Here is a 20,377-nt window from a genome sequence, read left to right as displayed (position 1 = left end):
CACTCGGTGATTCCTGGTAACCCCGACCTCTGGAACGGACCCACATTTCGAATAGAAGGAATGGGAGGGGCAATCACCCTGGCAAAGGAAATAAAAGTCCGTGCCACGGTGGGTGATGGCCCTTCCCCCATATGGTTACATGCGTTGGTAGCTGCCACTGACGAGTGTATTCTGGGTATTAATATGTTGGCCGGTACAGCCCTTAATACTAGCCAAGGGGGGTTTGCATTCGGAATTCGGACTATTACAAAAAGATTAGTGGTGGGTCAGGCCAAGTGGGATCCCGTGGTGGTGCCACCCCCCTCAAAACCTGTATGCATTCCGCAATATCGCCTCCCTGGAGGGCAGGAGGAGATTACCGCCACCATTGATGCTTTGAAAGAAGAAGGGGTAGTGAGGCCTGCAACGTCGCCCTTCAATAGCCCTGTTTGGCCGGTCCAGAAGCTGGACGGCTCCTGGAGAATGACAGTTGATTATCGTTTTTTGAACAAACATGCCCCACCACTTGCTTCAGCAGTTCCGGACATTGTCACTCTTATTGAAAACATTGCTACTGGGAACTCAGGAACATGGTATGCTGTCATTGATCTCGCTAAGGCCTTCTTCAGTATTCTTATAGCTGAGGACTCACAGGATCAGTTCGCCTTTACCTGGAAGGGGCGCCAGTATACCTTCACCCACCTTCCAGTATCGCCTTCCCTCTCAATTCACCATTATATTGATGATGTGGCCTCCTGGAGCCTCTGGCAGAAACAAGAGGGTCGCCGAGTCCCACTAGGATTCTGGTCACGTACCATGCCTGAGGCTGCCACTCGTTATTCTGTTTTTGAACAACAGTTACTAGCCTGTTACTGGGCCCTGCTAGAGACTGAAAGAATGACAGGTGATGCAGATGTTCAATTGCGACCTGCACTTCCTATAATGAATTGGGTCCTGGCTAATGATGCTAATCTAAAGATCCGGCGGGCTCAGCAGTCTTCTATTGTTAAATGGAAGTGGTATATTCAGAGTCGTGCGACCAGAGGGCCTGAAGGGGTGGGCCGCATACACGAACAGGTGGCTTACCATCCTAGGTCAGGAACTCAGTTATCGGAGGAGGGGGATGGTGGCTCCAGTCAGTATGCTGAGTTGAAGGCAGTCACTTTACCACTAGATCCCCATGATCACCCTCTTCGCCTGTTTACTGATTCCTGGGCTTTGGCTAATGGACTTGTGGTATGGATGCCTGATTTGCAAAAGAACAACTGGATGATACATGACCGCCCAGTATGGGGCAAAGAGTTGTGGCAGCTGTTGTGGGATGCTTCCCACCATCGTGAGATAACCGTTTATCACGTTGATGCCCATACCAATATGGCGACTAACATGGCTCAACATAATGCAGTAGCAGATCAGCTTGCCACTATCAGCTGTGCTGATACCGTCCCCCTGGCTCGATGGGCACATGAACAGAGTGGTCATTTGGGGGAGAAGGGATCAGCTATGTGGTCCCGTACACATGCTTTATCCATCCATCAGGATGATGTCCGCATGGTCATATGTACATGCCCAGAATGTCAGCTTGTGAAGTTCCATACCGTTCCACCTGGTCCGCATGGCCGAATAAAACGGGGTGCTCACTCAGCTGCGGTCTGGCAAATTGATTACATAGGCCCCATGCTAGACTGCATGGGTAAATATTACGTCCTAGTAATGGTTGACACCTTTTCGGGCCTGGTTTTTACTTTTCCCACCAAGACGGCTGACCAAGCTAGCACTATCCAAGGACAAAACCATTTGATTTATCGTTATGATGTTCCAGAGGAGATTCACTCTGATAATGGCTCGCACTTCTCCGGGAAAGCAATCTGTGATTGGGCAAATGACAACGGTATTTTATGGGTCCACCATATTCCTTATTACCCGCAGGCTGCCGGGTTAGTTGAACAAATGAACGGCTTACTGAAGGAACAAATTCATTTGTTAACATCACTGGGGACCCAGAAGGGATGGTGCCATGTGCTGCAGCAGGCAGTCGACAATTTGAATCATCGCCCTTTAAAAGGAGGTACACCTTTCCACCGACTTCTTCACGCTCCTGAATTACAGCCTATTCCAGAGGAATAACAGTCAATGCCCCCCATCCCCGAACTAGAGAATGTTGGACAAAAGGTATGGGTGGCACCACCAGGTAGTGGCCCTCCTGTAAAAGGGGAAATAGTGACACCTGCCCAGGGTAACACTCGGTGGGTAGCTATTGAGGGACAGGATGATTTAGTCTGTTTAAACACTGAACGCTTATGGTATCGTGAGTGACATGTGTCAGGCTTCTTTGTTCCAGGTTCTCCATTTTACACTCCTGGTGATCTGGCTTAACAGCTGCTTTGATGCCAGCAATTGGATTTGTAATGTCGAGGACGTTCCAAGGGAGTTCCCAGTGGGAAACACGGTCCGATGCATTACACCAAGGAAGTCCTCGGTCACCAGCCTCAAGTGCAGCTTATATAAATATGTTATTGTTCAGCATGTTTCAAAATCTGTTCGTGAGCTCCAGTATCTGGGTATTGTGGCCAACAAGGATAATTTGAGCCTTGGTTGGAATCCTTTCTCATGGCTAACTGCTACATTTGGGGGAGTGGGCCACAATATCCTCCGTTGGTTGCTCGCGTCATTGCTTATCTTTGTAATTGTTGTTTTGATTTCTCTTTTTTCGCTCCCTCTGTACTCAAATACTGGTTAGGCCTCGCAAATGACAGATTGTGACCAAGGGGTGGAATGTAATGGAGGATTAAAACCATGTACTCAGATGTTTTTTGCTTATGTGGAACTGACGACACTGGGTCCACACGCAGGTCACCTTACTTTCAGAACTAGCAGATGTAATTAAACTCAGCCATGGGGACTTATCTGAAGATACACTTTGAAATGGAATTCCACCGTGAGGCCCAGGGAAAGCAGTTGTCAAATACGACACTCTGAAATTGACGTATTGGTCACAACCTGTCTTGCTCAAGAAGTTTTAATGAGTCCTTGTATCTACGAGATAAACCAGGATATCATAGCATCCTGCTCCATAATAATTAATCTTCTAAATTGTAGAATAGTATGCTCAGCTTTGATTTTGACTGACAAATGTTAGAGGGAGTGGGTGCATGATTAATTGTTTTTGGGGTATAAAAGTCTGTGGTCCTGCTGCTGAAGTTTAGACTCTCCGAGGGGTGGGAACACCCCTTGTCAAGAAGGAAGAACAGCCAGAGTCCGAGCAACGTCCCGGTCGGGGGAGGTGGAGAAGCTGCTACCAGCGCCCTGACAACCTACTACAAGTGTGCAGTTGTTGCCTCGCTTCGGCAGTTGGGACCAGTCCAAGCATTGATAAGTATAGTTGGGAAGGGCTTGCATATTGTAGTGTGAAATCAGCTTTTGAATTAGTAATAAACATTTGTATAAACTGAACTGCTCTCGGTGTGTGTGTCTATTTTCTTTCGGTAGCTAAAACACTGTGACCAATCTAAAATGAACAAAATGAGAGGTATAAGTTTACCCAAGACAGGCCTCAAATTGGATAAAGTGTAAAAAAGATTCATTATGATAGCCTTAACGATAGCAAAAAAATGTATAATGTCAACTTGGAAAATGGAAGAGAGCCTGAGAATACAGCAATGGTACATGGAAATGAATAAATGTATTTCATTGCAAAAAATAACAATTTAAAAAATAAAGTCACATTATTTAAACAAATTTGGGAACCATACATGGAACATAACAGAGAGGGCTTGCCTCCGACCTCCACCCCCTAAAATGATAAGAAGACAAAACGAGTTGATTCAGTGTGTAAAAGTAGATGACACATTTTTTTTGTTTATTTTTCATTGTGTGAAGATGTTATTTTATGGTTTTATTGTATTGTATATGTTGAATATTTATTGGTTTTGGAGGGGGATTGGAAGGGAGGGAGGGAGGAAAAAAGGGAGAAAATGCCACTGTATATTTAATGAGAAACGTTTGTATATATTTTGGTTGATATGGTTCACAGTGTGAAAAATTTTAAAAAATTAAAAAAAAAGAAATAAAAGACTCCATTCCTTAAAAACCACAGACCTCAGCATGACTGCAAAACGGAAGGGGAAAGCATTAGTGACCACCTTCATCTTCGGGTAGTAGTAGCACAGAAACCTCTGAATCCATTGCTTATAACAAAAATTGTGGGCCCCAACACATTGGCTGTTGTACTAAACATGTATTCCAAACCAGCCATTTCTCCCCAAGCTGCAGACAAAAGCTGGAATATTGAATCTCACAGTGGAAAATTGTGGAGGTAAAATCCATTTCAGCCAGTTCCCTTCCTAGACTCTAGATCAACAACAAAGTAATTGAAAATACAATTAAACAGCATTTTAATCACCAAATTGCCAAAGCAATACTTAACTTGTGTCCTGGCAAGACAACGCGACACCAGATGTCACTGCAGCCTTGCTCCAAATTCAGACAAGGTTAGAATTGCAATGGTAGAACGTGATTTCAAGGAATGCAAGTAATGGAATCGAGGGATACATCATCTAGGTTGGTACAGTCACCAAGAAAATTATTGTAAAGCTAGAAGATGATCCTTCTATCTCTAGGATCCGATCAGCAGTGTTCTTTATGACACCATCCTAGACTTTCAAGCTTCAGTTGCCTTATCAATCAGAATCCAATCAATTTAAAAGCAAAGATTTTTGGTAATAACTGTATATTGTCAAACCTTATTTGAATACATACTTGGCTTTGGAAAAAACATGGACAACATTCAGACTTGGGTAGCAAATTAGTGGTAAGTGCCAGATAATTATAATCAACATTTTTTCAATGGCATTCAACAGAGTTGACAAAACAGGTGAGGCAGCTAGTTAAGACAAAGAAGGAAGCAACCTTTTTCTTTCTACTCACATATCACTTTAAGTAATCCCTATGCTACCAGTGCTGTGATTAGTAAGGGATTGCTTAAGGTGGTGTGTGAGTGGGAAGGGAAGGTTGAGAATCACTGCTCTAGTCCCAATTGTTACTAAAATATTTTGCTTGAGAAAAATTGTCATTGGCCCATTTCCTTTGGAGTTATGAAACCGTGCACATAACGAGTCAATTAGGTACAATTAAAACAATATTTTTCAAACTTTCTCTTTCCACCCACATGCCATCTTAAGCAATCCTTTACTAATCACAGAGCACCTATGGCATAGAGAATACTTAAAGTGGTATGTGAGTGGAAAGAAAAAGGTTGAGAACCACTGCATTAGATATAGGAAGCAGGAAACAGGAAGGGCATATGGTAGCCAGGAAGGAGCTTAAGAAAGTACTTAGGAGAGCTCAAAGGAGGCTTGAGAAGGCCTTGGCATGCAGGATGAAGGAGAACCTCAAGGCATTCTATGTGCATATGTGAAGAACAGAAAGAAGATGAGATGAAGATGGGGTAACACGTGCCTGGAGGCAGAGGATGGGGAGGTCCTAAATTAAAACTTTGCTTCAGTATCAGGAGAAAAGGATCTTGATCAGGGTGAGGTCTGAATAGAACAGGCTTGTGTGCTGGCCGATGTTGAGATTAAGGAAGAGAAAGTGTTAGCTCTTCTTTAAAACATTAAGATTGATATCACCGGGCCCAAACACGATATACCCCAGGTTGCTGTGGGAAGTGAGGGAAGAGATAGCTGGGTAGTGGCTATGACTTTTGAGTCCTCTTTGGCCACTGGGGAGTTTCCGGAAGGATTGGAGAATGGCAAATGTTGTCCCATTGTTTAAAAAAGGTAAAAGTGAGAATCCTGGAAATTATAGGCCAGTGAGTCTTGCATCAGAGTGTGCACACTACTGGAGAGAATTCTTAAGGGTAGGATCTATGAGCATTTGAAGAAGTACAGGCTACTCAAGGATAGACAGCTTGGCTTTGTGAAGGAACGTTGTGCCTCATGAGTCTTATTGAGTTTTTTGAGGAGGTAACAAAAGAAGTCGATGAGGGTAGGGAAGTAGATTGATCTGAATGGATTTTAGTAAGACACTTGAATGAGTCCCCCATGAGAGACTATTTCAGAAAGTCATGACATATGGGATCTATGGAATCTTGGCTGTGTAGATTTTTTAAAAAATGGCTTGCATGTACAAAGCAGAGAGTAGTAGTGGAAGGAAAGTATTCTGCCTGGAGGTCAGTGATTAGTGGAGTTCTGCAGGGATTTGTTCTGGGACCTGCTTGAACCTAGATGAAGAGACAGAAGGAGGGATCAGCAAGTTTGCGGATGATACGAAGAATCAATGTAGTTTCATCAATTTCTTTTTCTTTTTTGTGCTTACATGTATACAAGATGATTTATGTGCTTTTCTTAAAATGCTTTAAATTTATATGTTAAACTCAATAAGAAATATTTTAAAAATAAATGATACGAAGGTTGGAGGAGTTATAGATGATACTGATGGTTGTTGAAGGTTACAAAAGAATGCAGACAGGATGCAGAGTTGTGTAGAAAAGTGGCAGATGGAGTTCAATCTGGACAATACAGGGTTAATGGTCAGATACTTAATAGTGTGGATGAACAGAGGGACATTGGGACCCAAATCCATACATCCATCAAGGTCACTGCGTGGGTTGATAGGATAGTTAAGAAAGCCTATGGGATGTTGGGCTTCATTAATAGAGCAAGTGAGTTCAAGAGTCTCGAGGTCTTGTTACAACTCACAAATCTTTGGTGAGGCCACATTTAAAGTACTGTGTACAGTTCTGGTTATCTCATTATAAGAAAGATGTGGAGAGGGTGCAGAGGAGATTTACCAGGATGTTGCCTGGATTAGAAAATAAATCTACAAGGCAAGGTTAGCAGAGCTGGGACTTTTCTCTTTGGGAAAAAGGATGAGAGGAGATTTTATTAAATCTCGAGGTCTACAGATTAGGGGAGACATCAGCATCTTTTTCCCAGGGCAGGAATAGCAAACACCAGATGACATATGTACTAAGGGAAGGGAGGGAAGTTTAGGGGAGACATCAGGGGTAAGTTTTGTTTTCTTTTTAGAGAGAGTTGTGGGTGCTTGGAATGTCTTGCCAGAGATGGTGGTGGAGGCTGTTACATAAGGACGTTTAAGAGACTCTTAGGCTGGCATGTGGATGGAAGAAAAAATAGAGGGTTATGAGATAGGGAAGGTTTAGTACATTTTTAAAAAATTGGTCAGCAAAGTATTAAGGGCCCAAGGGCCTGTACCGTAGTGTTCTATATTCTATCATTGTCAGTGGCTCAAAATACTGGAACTCACTTAACAGCACTGAAGAAAGTACTTTAGCATATGGCAAACATATTGGTTTTTTAATCCCATATAATCCTATATTTACAGAACCACAATGGAAACCAACTTTAATCAAGCCTCAATTAATAGCATCTAAAAAAATGAACCTTAATATTAAATCTGTACCTGTGTGCAGAGGGCATTCTTTTTTGATGTGACCTTCCTTCCCGCAGATGAAACAACGCTTATCTCTCTCCTCCTGTTTCTTTCTTTGCTCATAATACTGCCTGGCAACTTTCGCTTTGAACATTTCATTTGCAGGTTTTGCTTCCTTTGACTTCCTGGGTATTCGAACTTCTGAATAGGTCTCTCCTTTTACTGGAGCATCCTTTAAACCTTGGTGATGTGGCTTTGGCATCTTTTTTGGAGAATCTTTTTCAACAATTCTCTTCACCTTTTCCAAGAGCTTTTCACATTTGCCAACAGGTATTAACTGTTTTTGAAAATCATCTACATGCTGTCGTTGCCTTGCTTTACTGCTAACATTGAAAAAAGTTAGAAAACAATTTATTTTTGGAAAATTCAGTACAATAAAATTATTTTGCACTATTAGTGATAATACAGTATTTTATTTTAAAAAAATGCCTTTTTGTTCTTTTCTTTTTCTGTTTTTACAGTCATAACATGTACAGTCATTAATTGTCATAGTCATTGCAGAGTAATGTGACTTCCAAGGGATGGGAAGTTGTGTATGGAGGAAACAGGGCCTCCCTGCTTGTCTGGAATGTATGGGGTTGCGGGTGGTCACGTGTCATCCCCATCTGGAACTTATTCGGATGTCACATCACCTGTCAATCAAGGTTGGATTCTGGCCACTCATTAATGCACACCTTGCCATTGGCTAATCACCTCAGGTCATTATTGGCTAGAAGCACAGATTAGCACTGCCTCATGGTCCAAGCCCTGGACATCACTCCATGCCAGGTCACTATTGTAGACATCACTGAAAGGGTCATGGGTAAGGTGTGCACTTCAGTGAAGCCAAGCCATAGTATTGCGATAGATGAATACTTGCAGAAAGCCACAACCCCATTGGTCAGGGAACTGGGTGTGTATGTAAGAATCCCTGTTTGTAGTGTGTGAGCAGGTCAAGTATATGTTTTCGACTGTTGGGAGTCCAACTGAAGTCCAAGGTGAATGTCTATATAGTTGCTTAAGTGAAATAGTGACCAAGTACAGTTTAACATTTTCCCATTTGTTTCCCATGTTAATAAAAGTTACTTCTGATTGTAACACTTGTGTCCCGATTCATCTCTCTGTGAACCCACCGAACCTGATACTCTTCCCAACATGACAATTGGAGCTGAGAGCAGGGTTCAGAGTTTCAGCTGCACACAAGTGGAATCTTAACCCTATGGGGTTGGAGAGTGTGTGTGCGTGCGTGCGTGCCGTCAGGTGCATAGTTGATTGTTTATCTTCTCACCAATGGGCGAACAGGAAGCAACCCACAAACAGGGAAAGGATCCCAGGGTTGGAGTATAAAATCCCTGGGTGGACCGAAGACCTTCAGGGGTTAAGCCATTGGCGGCGTGGCAGTCAGTTGACTGAGTTGACAGTTTGGACCCCCACTGAGAGGATGCCCTATGGCTACTAGTATCCCTACTTAGATGCCAGTGGGATATCACGTTGGAGTTAAGCAGGTTGGGTGCTCAGAAAGATGGGCAGTTAGAAACCCTGACAATCGAGCGCGGGTCCCTGTGGGAGGTACTGGTTGCTGCTAGGGTGCACATAAGCTGTGTAGGAACTAAATACACTGAAGCTGCCTGCCAGCTGGTCAAAGCGCAGGAGCTTCAAGCAACCCTTCTAACTGGCTGGCAGGTCGACCTAGTTAAGGTCAGGGTGATCATGATGTGCAGGGAGGAAAGTGATGTGTGGTTGGACGATGATAACTTTGCAGAAGCTGAGTCCGATTATGCAGGCCACCACCCACCCCACCCCAAAACATCCTAGAGACCTTGTAAACAGGCCGGTGACCACGCAGTCCATGACCTGTTATGAGGACCCCAGTCGGTTCTCCATAATGGGGAGAGTGGCGAGAACGGTGAGGGTTCCAGTAGACAGGAGAGGGCTGGTGCGAGGTCATTGTGAGGGTGTACTCCACTAAGGAATCGGCTACGCTGGCAGAAAGATACCGCTAACAGTCAGGTGAGTATCTAGTCACTTGGCTATTCTGGTTGTGGGACGAAGGGTCCGTCTGTCCCATTTAGAGGCTTGGGAAGTCTGTCCACTCAGCACTCAGTTAACAATTCCCTGCAAGTGCACCCTGGAGGGATCAAGGAGGGAAGAACACTGTGGAACCGGGTAGTGACTACGGTGTGGGCTAGGTTTTCCATGCTGATAGAGTGGGAACCTACGTGCTGACTGCAGTGGCACACCATTAGCGAGGGCACGAGGGAATGGGGGCTTATCACCAACCTCTACAGCAGGGCTCCTGGGCACAACATCCCTGAAGATGTCAAAGATAATCCCCACCTTGGCAGAGTATCTAGTCATTACCGTCCACCGTGACCTCAGAGGAGTGGTCTTGCCCTTGATGGGAACAGCAAGTGGTAAAAGCATCCTTGAAGCCATCACCCTGTTGGAAAGTCTGGAGTATTTAGAATGAGGAGTACCCGCAAAGTGGATCCCCGCACAGGTTTGGCAGGTGGAGGCAAAACATGGGAAAGATAGGAATGGTGAGGGCACGTACTGGGGTAGATTGTGCCCTTCTACATGGCATCTCCACTGCCACCATGTTTGTCACGTGGCAGGACTACTGTAGAAAAAAAATATGCACAAAACCATGCCGTTCACCACACCTCACTCTACAGTCTTCTGCTCCTCCCCCACCTGAGGGGACCCCCTGCTGCCCTCAGGGCAAAGATAATCTCCTTTGTGCAACAAGAAATGGCCAACAAAAGCACAATGTTGCAGCTGACACCCCCTGGTGTGTGGAACAATTCAATCTCTGTTCCATAGGATGGAGGCCAGGGACCCTGACAGATCCACTCTGTGTTCTTGTCCCAGCTGGGTGACCCGAGGCCATTTATCCCAATGGCTGTCCAGTACCCAGTACTGAATAACATTGTTTGACACTAGGGCAGAGCATAGTTATCCCTGTGGTCCTTAAGTCAATATAGAGGGGCTAGGGTGTTCCGTCCCCTCTGCCAGAGAGGTCACTCTTCACCTCTCCATTGGCAATGAGCTTCCCTGCTCCATCTCAGACTTGGCAGTAGCCTCCTCAGAGTGCTGTTCAGAACCCCAGTAAAAGGTGGTCTCTTTCTAGGGATGACATACATACAGCATGGTGAGGTGTGGAATTTGCAGCCGCCAATACCCAAAAGGCCAACAAACTTTGTATTTCAGTCTTGGTGGTGGGCACTGCTGTATTGAGAATTTTATTTCTCACTGTCTCTGGTCTAAGTGCATTGGATTCTGTCTGAATGGGACCATGTACCCTCTCCCGATTGATAGCCTAGTCATGATCGCAGAGCCAGAGATGAGGGAGTACTCAAGAGGCAGTCAGTAAAGGGAAATTCACATTTGGGGTCACCCGGGCAACCATCATTATCGGGATGGCCAAATGGACTCCCTTTGTCATTACCCCTCCAACCAAAGTAGTCTGCACACCCCCCCCAGTAATGAAAACCAGGGGGCAATGAGATCACGGAAGCGATCAAAGCCGTCCTCCACAAGGGGATGATAAGATCCGCCATACCCCCCTACAACACCCCAGTCTGGCCCGTTTGATTAAAAGGGCACGTGGCAAATGACTCAACTACTGCAAATTTAATAAACCCCTCCCCAACTCTGCCTCAGCCATTCCCGAAGTGGTCACATTTGTGCAGGATATTGCAGGCAGGGTCCTCGCCAATGCTTTCTCCATCCCTTTAAGCCCCAACTCCCAGAATCAGTTTGCCATCACCTGGATTGGCAAGTAATATACCTTTTGCTACCTACTCCAGGGGTAGGTCCACAGCCCCATGCTCTGCCATGAATTAATAGCCCACAATTTGATAAACATTGCCCTTCCCCCAACATCGATGCAAACCACATCGTTAATATTCTCATCCAGGGGCCTACAGAGGAGACAGTGGCAAAGGACTTCCCTCATCTCTGGGCTCCGCGATCGTGGCTAGGTTATCAATTGGGAGAAGGTACAAGGTCCCAGTAAGACAGTCCTCTTCCTGGGAATCCAATGCACTCAGACCAGCGGGACATCCCAGAGACAGTGAGAAATAAAATGCTCAATCCAGCAGTAGCCACTACCAAGGCTGAAACACAAAGTTTTGTTGGCCTTTTGGGTTATTGGTGGCAGCACATTCCACACCTCACCATGCTGCCGCACGTGCTGTATGCCGTTTCCAGGAAGAAGACCACCTTTCAACAGCAGCTAGCCTTTGAAACAGCAAAACAAGCCATGGAGAAGGCTCTGCTGCTCTCCCCCTGACAGACTCTAGATCTCAGATCCACCACAACAGCCAAGTAGAGCTTATGAGAGAAAATCAATGGCTGCAGTGTTCCACTAGGCTTCTGGACAAAATCCCTACCCGAACTCACCTCCCGCCACACCGCCTTCGAATGCCAGCTCCTGGCGTGTTATTTGGTTATCCTCTCCACAGAGTATTCAAACTATCAATGAAACAGTCATCCTCATGCGGTGGATAAGACTTCTGATGCCACCCACAAAGAGGGATGGAGATGGAGACAGCGTTCCTCCATTGTGAAATGGCAATGGCATATTGCCGATTGGGCAGAGACAGGGCCACAAGGGATCAGCAGCCTGCATGAAAAAGTTATGGCCCTCCATGAGAGTCACAATCCCCCGTCCAAAGTCCCAACTGTCAATCTCTCTCGTGCATCTTGGGGTCAGCTGTTCAACTCTCTCACTGTGAAAGAAAAGCAACAAGCTTGGTTTACGGACAGCTCCAGTTTGTGGAAGAACGGGAAGCAGATATGGTGAGCAGCGTACTACACACAGGCACAGGTAAGACCCTTACTCAAGAGGGGGTGGGGGATCCAGCAAGCACATGAAATTGGCTGATGTAGCACTAGCAATAAAATCAATGACATCCAGTGTGTTTTTATTCTGATTCATGGGCTGTGGGAAACAGGATGGCAGTGTGGATGCCTCGCTGGCGCGAGATGGGGTGGGAGATCCACCATTGCCCACGATGGGGTCAGCAGCACTGGAGGTACATCTGGGAGCAGGCTGGGGATAGGGCTACATCAACAGGGTTAAAGTGAAGGCCACCCACAATGCTGCTGAGAACCGTGCAGCTCAAACCTACATAGCCTCCACCTGCTTCCACAAGGTAGATTCCAGTGCCCTGGCAAAATGGATCACCTGGTGTCCGACAGGACGTGACAGTAGGCAAAAGGCATAGGGGTAGCCCTAACCCAGGATCGGGTGCGGACGGCCATAGATAATTGTCTCGCAAGCCAGCTGATCAAACCGTGGAGCTGTCTGATGGGGAGATCTGGGCACATTTGGCGCGGCACGGGAGCGGGCCAAGTCTGGCAAGTAGACTATGTCAGTCCTCTTAAATGACAAAATACAAAAGCATACATATTGACAATGGTGGATACCTACTCTGGTGTCAGTGCCCTGCGAGTGGGCCGACCAGGACAACACCATTTGGGGTCTGAAATATCTCTCTTCCATTTCTGGAACACCATAGGAGATACAGTCTGATCAGGGCTCATGGTTTATGGGGTCGAAGGTACAAAACTTGGCGTCAGAGGCTGGTATCTTGAGGCTGTTGCACATCCCCTATCACCCACAAGCATCAGGGTTTCAGGGTTAATAGAGGACATAAATGGACTCCTCAAGCAAAAGATATGCACGCTGACACCCGACAACATGCTCAAGGGGTGGCTCAGCAAGTTGCAAGAAGCAGTGGACCACTTCAATTCATGCCCCACTGCACGGGGGGGTGGGGTCCTTGCTTTCTAGACATTTGGCCACATCGGCACATCAAAAATTGGACAAGGGTGACTTTCATGACCCTGAGGAGTCTGGTCGGGTTTGGGTGCAGCAGCCACAAGGTCTGCCCAGAAAGGGGGAGGTGGTTGCTCGTGGACTGGAAGCACTTGGTGGGTTGAGTTCCCAGGAGAAACTGCATTTATATGTTACTATACTAACAAACTCTTCAAGAGGGAGTGAAGTACTCCACCCATCCACCTATCCTGCAGGAATACTTCAGCACAACATACAGCTGCAATTCCTCACATTGATTTCAACAAACTGATGTGATCCCATCTGTGTTATGCAAAGAACTCTCCGCAAGACAGGCAAGAGCTGTTTGCCTTGGAAACCTAAACCTCACCATTGGACATTCAACCACATCCTGTTATGCACCTTCCAAGTACAGCCTTGGTAATGGACCTTTTTTTGCACCTGAGTTATGGTATCTACTCTACATAATGTCTCTCAGCACACTCAGGAAATTGTAGTTTCAGCTTTTAATTACGATGTTATAGATCACACACTAGCATACATTTTGTTTCCATTCGGCAATGACAGCGTCCCCACCAGCACTCCCATTAACAGAAACAAATACCTCATGGGGTGGGTGCTTCAGGAACTTTATTTAAAAATCACAAATTGACTAACTTTCAGTTCCGACTCCTCCTGGTTCTCATTACAGGGATCCAACACAGGCACTTGTGCCATCCTTTTAAAGAGAGCGTGATTGGGAATGGCAATCTGGTGTCAAACACCAGCCCAGAAAAATGGGGCACTCCAAGTACACCCTGGATGCACGCCTCCCGGCCTGCCCCCTGGCTCACCACAGGATAGCATGGCAACAGCCATCTGGGCATTGTGCTTAGGAAGCACCCAAACATGAGCCAAATGCATGGGATGCTCAAGCCAAGAGACAGCTCTGGCACCTGATGGATGATCTTGCACTGCCTGCTCACAGATGTTGGTGATAAGGGTGCTCACATTTGCCAGCCAAGCTGGAGAAACCAGGCATGCGAGTCAATGACCAGACAAATTTCTTTCTCTTCCCTCCCCTCTAATATTGGGGAGTAGCTCCCATAGCACCCTGCTTCATCGGAAACACAACGACCCTGCTTGGCTGGGGGTGGAGAGCTGGTGAGGCATTGTCCTTGAATTTGATTGTGTGCCTTGTCCAGCATACAGAAGGCAGTAGTGCATACTGAATATTAATCTGTTTGATTAGTATCATTCATTGTTTTTTTAAAAACATGCCTTTTTGTTCTTTTATTTTCTTTTTCTGTTTTTATAGTCATAACATGTACACAGAGCCATTAATTGCCAGCATAGTCATTGCAAAGTAATGTGACTTCCAAGGGGTAGCATGTTGTGTGTGGAGGAAATGTGGGCTCCCTGCCTGTTTGAAATATGTGTTTTGTAGATGGTCACGTCCTCCCCGTCTGAAACTTATTCGGAAGTCACATCACTTGTCAATCAAGATTGAACTCTAGCTACCCATTAGTACACAACTTGCCACTAGCTAATTTAAATCACCTAGGGTCATTATTAGCTAGAAGCACAGATTAGCACAGTACATAACACCAATGCACAACGCATTCTTCCTCTCTGCCTCATGGTCTAAGCCCCAGACAACAATCCACGCCATGTCGCTACTGTGGACATCGCGGGTAGGCTGACAGGCAAGGTGTGCACTACACTGAAATTGAGCCTTAGTATTGCGATAGATCAATACCTGCTGGACAAGGAACTGGGTGTGTCTAAGAGTCCCTGTTTGTTGTGTTTGAGTGGGTCAAGTATAGGTTTACCACTGTTTGGAGTCCATCTGAAGTCCAAAGTGAATGTCTATGTCATCGCTTAAGTTAAATAATAATCAAGTACCGTTTAACGTTCTACCGTTTGTCTTCTGTATGTTAATATACGTTATGTGTGATAGTAACACGTGTTCAGACTCGTCTCTCTGTGAACCCACCAAATTGATACTCTTCCCAACATGAAAATTCAAAACAAGAAAATTAATTTGGTCTATTAGTGATAATCGAGTATTTTATCTGAGTAATAGGTTAACAAGAACTTTGACAGGGAAAACCCCATAATGAATGTTCAAAACATACTATTTACTACTGCAAAACTTGCACATTTCCAGATAGAAAAAAATATGAATATAATTTTAAACATAGTAATTGGATTTCTGTGCTACTAATTTAGAACAGAAGCTTTGGGTTTTTTAATAATATTACAACTGTGATATTTGAAATCCTCATTTATCCAAAATTTTTCAGAGCCAAAGTGACCAGGGACCTCGGGCCCCTGACATCGGCAGCAGTGCAGCGGATCTCAAGTTCCCGGATAGGAGCAGGACCCTCAGGCTCCCAGTGGGGCCTCGGTGAGGAAGTGTCAGTGATCGGCAGTGGTTAACATTATTTTGGTGAGAATTAAACTTTATTTTAATGCTTAAAAAGCCATAACTCTTATTTGTTGTTGTTTAAACACTGTTACAAGTGCTTTCCTGTTGCGACTGTGCAGTTTTCTATATCTGAAATAGACCATTTCGGATCATCGGAGGTGTAATGTAATACATTATGGTAGTTTTGTAAAGAAGGTTATGGGATATTTAGTGGGTGTGATACAAAATTGAGGAAAGGAAAACTAGTTCCTACCGATAAAAGGGTCAATAACCAAATAACAAATTTATATAACAGCAAATGAATAAAACTATATTTTCCGTACAAGATATTACAATTTGAAATGGTGATGTAAGCAAATAGAAAAAACAAAATGAATGAATACTCGAGAAATATGCAGAGCCATATTTTTTTTTAAAGTGGTTGATCCTTTCGATAAACTGGCTTTCATGGTGCATGTTTCTAAAGTATTATTTATCATAGAGAAATAAAGAGTATGGAAGATAATTTCTCCTTATCAATTTTCTTTTTCTTCACTATTTTATAAAAATTTATATTTCATCCAATGTCCTTCAATACAATTGAGAATAAAAAAAATAATTATAATAGCCACCAGCATCATTCTATGGACTCTTGCCAATGTTGGCATTTTTCACTTAATTATTTATTACTTCGCTCTTAAAATACTTGTTTATAAAAAGTAGGATCCCATATTTTCTGGTACTTTGCTGACATTGTATTTTCTTTTAAATCTCTAGATAGCACTCTCACCAATGTTATCTTTTTTCATTTTAAGATGCTTTTTATGTCAACAGGATGACCAGGAAGAGAGATTTTAGCTCTACAGATGAAAGTATTTCTAGAGCTGGCTGCTATGGATGGAAATATTTCTATGGTCATTCTATAATTTTGTGAGTTAATAGATTAATTGATCACTTCAAATTGCCCCTAATCAGCAATAAAACATTTCAAATTAAATTACTGAAACAAAAACTGGAATTTTGAAGAAAAAAACCTATTAGTAGCAAATGTGCACACAGATCAACTAAAGCGATAAAAATCAATTCCCCCTTACCCTTTCCGCATTGGACAGTCTTTCATAAAATGTCCAATCTTTCCACAAATTCGGCAGCATCTGTCATTTGGTGCTCCCTTTCCCTCAGTCAAAATTTCTGGATCAAAGAAATACTCCTTCAATTTAAAAAAAAGTCAGCAAATTATTGCATCTGCACAACTGGCCACATTTTTTTTGTTTTGCAACAGTGCTTCTGGCGAAACCCAGAATGAAACTGAAAAATGAAACATTTTCTTGACTATCTGATAGGCTCTTCTGTGCACAACTACACCATAACATTCCCAACATCAACATTATGGAGAAAACATTACCTCCATTTAGTCTGTTGTTATAACCCTAGGTTATAACTAAGTTCCTGCAGTTTAGTTGCAGCCACCAGCTCCAGAGCTTTGCTGCAGGCTCGTGTTTAATTTTCTTTGTGTTGTTGCCATGATCACCAGTGTTTAACAACTCAGTATATTCAGGTGGATTCCAGCACTGTCATCAAGCTCCTTTTTCTCGCAAATGTTTATTGATTTCACTTACTTCTTAGATCCCAAACCAGGATTTATTTATCTTGATAAAAGTAATGAGGTGGTGTCTGTGTTATTATGCATTTAAGTAAGGACTCCATTTCCCAACATGGTTGGCCAATAACATGAAGTGACATATGAGAGGAGTGGCAGTTGGAAGTCAGTTGAAGCAGCTCGAGGAAAATACAGTTGGTTAAGTGTTAAACCACAAAAAGTAATTCTTCTTGAAAGAACAAGCATAACCTGGTGTCAGAAATGTCTGAGTGAGTAAGAGAAGACACTAGTTTGTAAGCATGGATAGGTTAAGTCCTCCCACACCGATGCAGTTTACTGGCAATCTAACCGATAATTGGAAACAATTCGAACAGTGATTCAACATTTATTTAGAAGCTAGTGGAGCGGAGATCGATAGAAAATGAAAAGTGTCTCTATTTTTGCACATGATGGATGAGGATGCCTCGGACATCTACAACAGTTTTCAAATCAAAGAGGCAGCTTTCACATTGGACTCTCTGATGACAGGATTTGAGGAGTATTTTGTCCTAAGTTAAAACATCAAATACGAGAGATTCAAGTTTTTCTCCTGTGACCAGAAACAAGGTATGAGCTTCAACCTATATTTAGCCGAGTTTCACACTCCTGTGAATATTGAGATTTGAAAAACTCACTCATTAAAGACAGAATAGTTCACGGAATCCCAGATAATGGACTTAGAGAAAGAAAGTTGCATGAAAAATATTCGACTGTGGAAAAGGATGTGAATATGTGTAGGGCAGCAGAGACCACACGAGCACAAGCTAAGGAGTTGCAAAAGATACATACAACAATTAAGGAGCCACAGAGTATAGACAACAGTGCATGTGTTGAAAACAGATAAGCAGAGCACCAGGAGTTTCCCAAATTAACAACAAAGCAAAGTGGTAAGCTCAAACAGAAAATGCAGCAGGTGTGAATGTAGACAACAAAGATGTGTCCTCCCTAAGAGAAGTTCTGCTAAAAATGTAGGAAGAAGAATCATTTTGAAAAAGCAGGGGATACTAAGAGAAAGGTATACTCAGTGGACGAATAAATGGAGGAATTCTTCTTGGATTCAATAAAGATTATTGCTGGCAAAAGAGAATGGATCTTTCCAGGGTCTGTGAATGAGACAGTAATTCCATTTAAGCTCAACACCAGAGCCCAGCTGAATCTGTTAACTATGGAAGACCCTCACCAAAGAGCAAGATTTATCCTGTGAAATTAAAAGTGAAAGGCTACACCAGAGAGCATGTTCCAGTAAAAAGGGGGCTATATGATGACCTTCAAACACAAAGGGTGGCATCTAAAGTCACAAATATTGATTGTTGAGAGTACAGCCAATATTAGGTCTGAGTGCATGTGAAGAGCTCAACCTGGTGAAAATCTTTTTCATAATGGCTTCACAGATCAAAGATAAGCACACAACACACATGGAAGAAAGGATAGCTACAATGGAGAAGCGATACCATAATGTACAGAGAGAATCAATCTCATTACATGACATGAATGACAAACTGGAAAATGAGTTGGCAAATAAGGATGCCTTCATACGCCAGCTCAAAGACAAAAATAGACAGTATAGGAACGTAAACAATGAAGCAAATAATCGCAGCAAACTATTAAGCGAGCAGACGCTGCCAGAATTAGAGGCTGAACTTGCCCCCAATGAATTGCAGCTCTGGCAAAGCCTGAACGGTGGCCTGGCAGCATAGAAGAATGTTTGAGACATTTAGAGACTCAGCTTGAAGAAAGGAATCAGAAACTGCAAAGGGCCGACAGAGAGAGAAGAACACATTAAGCCACTATCAGACACAGTGGACAGTTTGTTGACAGAGTCTAACGAGCGACTTCAGCTGCATCAAAAAAGAGAGACTGAGCACAGAAAGTAGATATTTTTATTATGTAGATGTAGTATTGTGTTTGCTTTTTTTAAAAAGGGGAAAGTTGTATTATTATGCTTGTAAATAAGAACTACATTTCCCAGTATACAATGCACATGGATGATCCAATACTGGAAGTGACATTTGAGCTTGAGGAAAATAAAGTCAGTTAAGCGTTAAACCTATGAAAAGTCATTCTTCTTGAATGATCAAGCATAACAATGCCAATTATTTTTCAAGTTTGGATAACTCAGCTTGAGTCCAAGAAGTAAGAATCCATTTGGCATTTGGCCATGGTGATAAACATCAATACGCTCTCATGTCAAAAAAGAAATTGTCAGCTGTTGCCAACTTAACATTTCACAGGATTAAAGATGACTTGTGTCCCTTTTATCATTTAGGCCAACTGTACCTTAAGACTGAATTCTCTCTAAGGTTGAACTCTTGCTGAAGTCAAACTCCATACTCAGCTTTTTGCATTTCCTTTGTCTCTCACTGCTCAATGGCGAAGGGACTGGTGGCATTTGGTAGCATCAATTAAAAACTAGGATACAGGCAGCCCCGGGTTAAAAATATGTTCCGTTACCTAGGTCTGTCTTTCATTCAAATTTGTATGCAAGTTGGAATAGGTACATATGGTCCTTAATAAGTGTCAGTTAGTCAAATGTTTAACTTAGTATATAGAACATATTTTACCTATCATATAAAACACTTCCCAATACACTAAAACATCTTAAATGTCATAATACAATACATAATAATAAATAATACAGGTAATAGAGTACTGTAAATAATAAAAGTATGTTCATATGGTCATAAAGACTTGAAGTATTAATTATTACTTCCTTCTTTGTTTGGTCTGACCTGATTTATGCATTTTAGGTACAGGTAGTCCACGACTTCCAACCTACGTGAGTTACTATGTCTACTCACACATATGACCAAATTTAAAAATTTTTAAAATTAAAACTACTGTACAAATTCATATTTTGTATTAAAAGTACTGTATACAGTGGTACCCGCTCCAATGAATTCCCCGTGGCTCATGGCAGCCCGAAGTTCCCGTTCCCTGACTTGTAACCAAACCCAAGTTACAACCAATCCTTCTGTACCCTTATGGTCATAAGTCGGGCACTGCTTGTAAAATGACAGCAGGAATGACTTTTGCTGACTCTGTGGTTTTTGTGTTTCTCCCTCCTTCTCTCCCCCTCCCCCTTGCTCGCTTCCTCCCCCTCCCTCTTGCTTGCTCCCCAGCCCACTCCCCTTATTGC

At 43.4% G+C, this 20,377-nt stretch overlaps 1 protein-coding gene across 5 annotated transcripts in view; it reads right to left on the bottom strand.

The window, feature by feature from the left end:
* Positions 1–20,377, bottom strand: part of LOC138759356 (terminal uridylyltransferase 7-like) — a 147,135-nt gene that overhangs the window by 14,924 nt on the left and 111,834 nt on the right. For 2 of the 5 annotated variants that reach the window (XM_069929592.1, XM_069929611.1), the window contains 2 exons: positions 16,697–16,812; positions 7,402–7,754 (listed from right to left, as the gene is read on the bottom strand). In XM_069929592.1, the coding sequence (XP_069785693.1) occupies positions 7,402–7,754; positions 16,697–16,812 (469 nt within the window). Of the gene's footprint in view, positions 1–7,401; positions 7,755–11,580; positions 12,144–16,696; positions 16,813–20,377 lie in introns of those variants that run through there. The other 3 variants (XM_069929600.1, XM_069929620.1, XM_069929627.1) reach the window with 3 other exon arrangements.

The sequence above is a fragment of the Narcine bancroftii genome, chromosome 1, assembly GCF_036971445.1.
Source record: "Narcine bancroftii isolate sNarBan1 chromosome 1, sNarBan1.hap1, whole genome shotgun sequence".
NCBI lineage: Eukaryota > Metazoa > Chordata > Chondrichthyes > Torpediniformes > Narcinidae > Narcine > Narcine bancroftii.
Note: the sequence above shows the minus strand (reverse complement) of the source record. Positions and strands in the feature narration are given on the sequence as shown.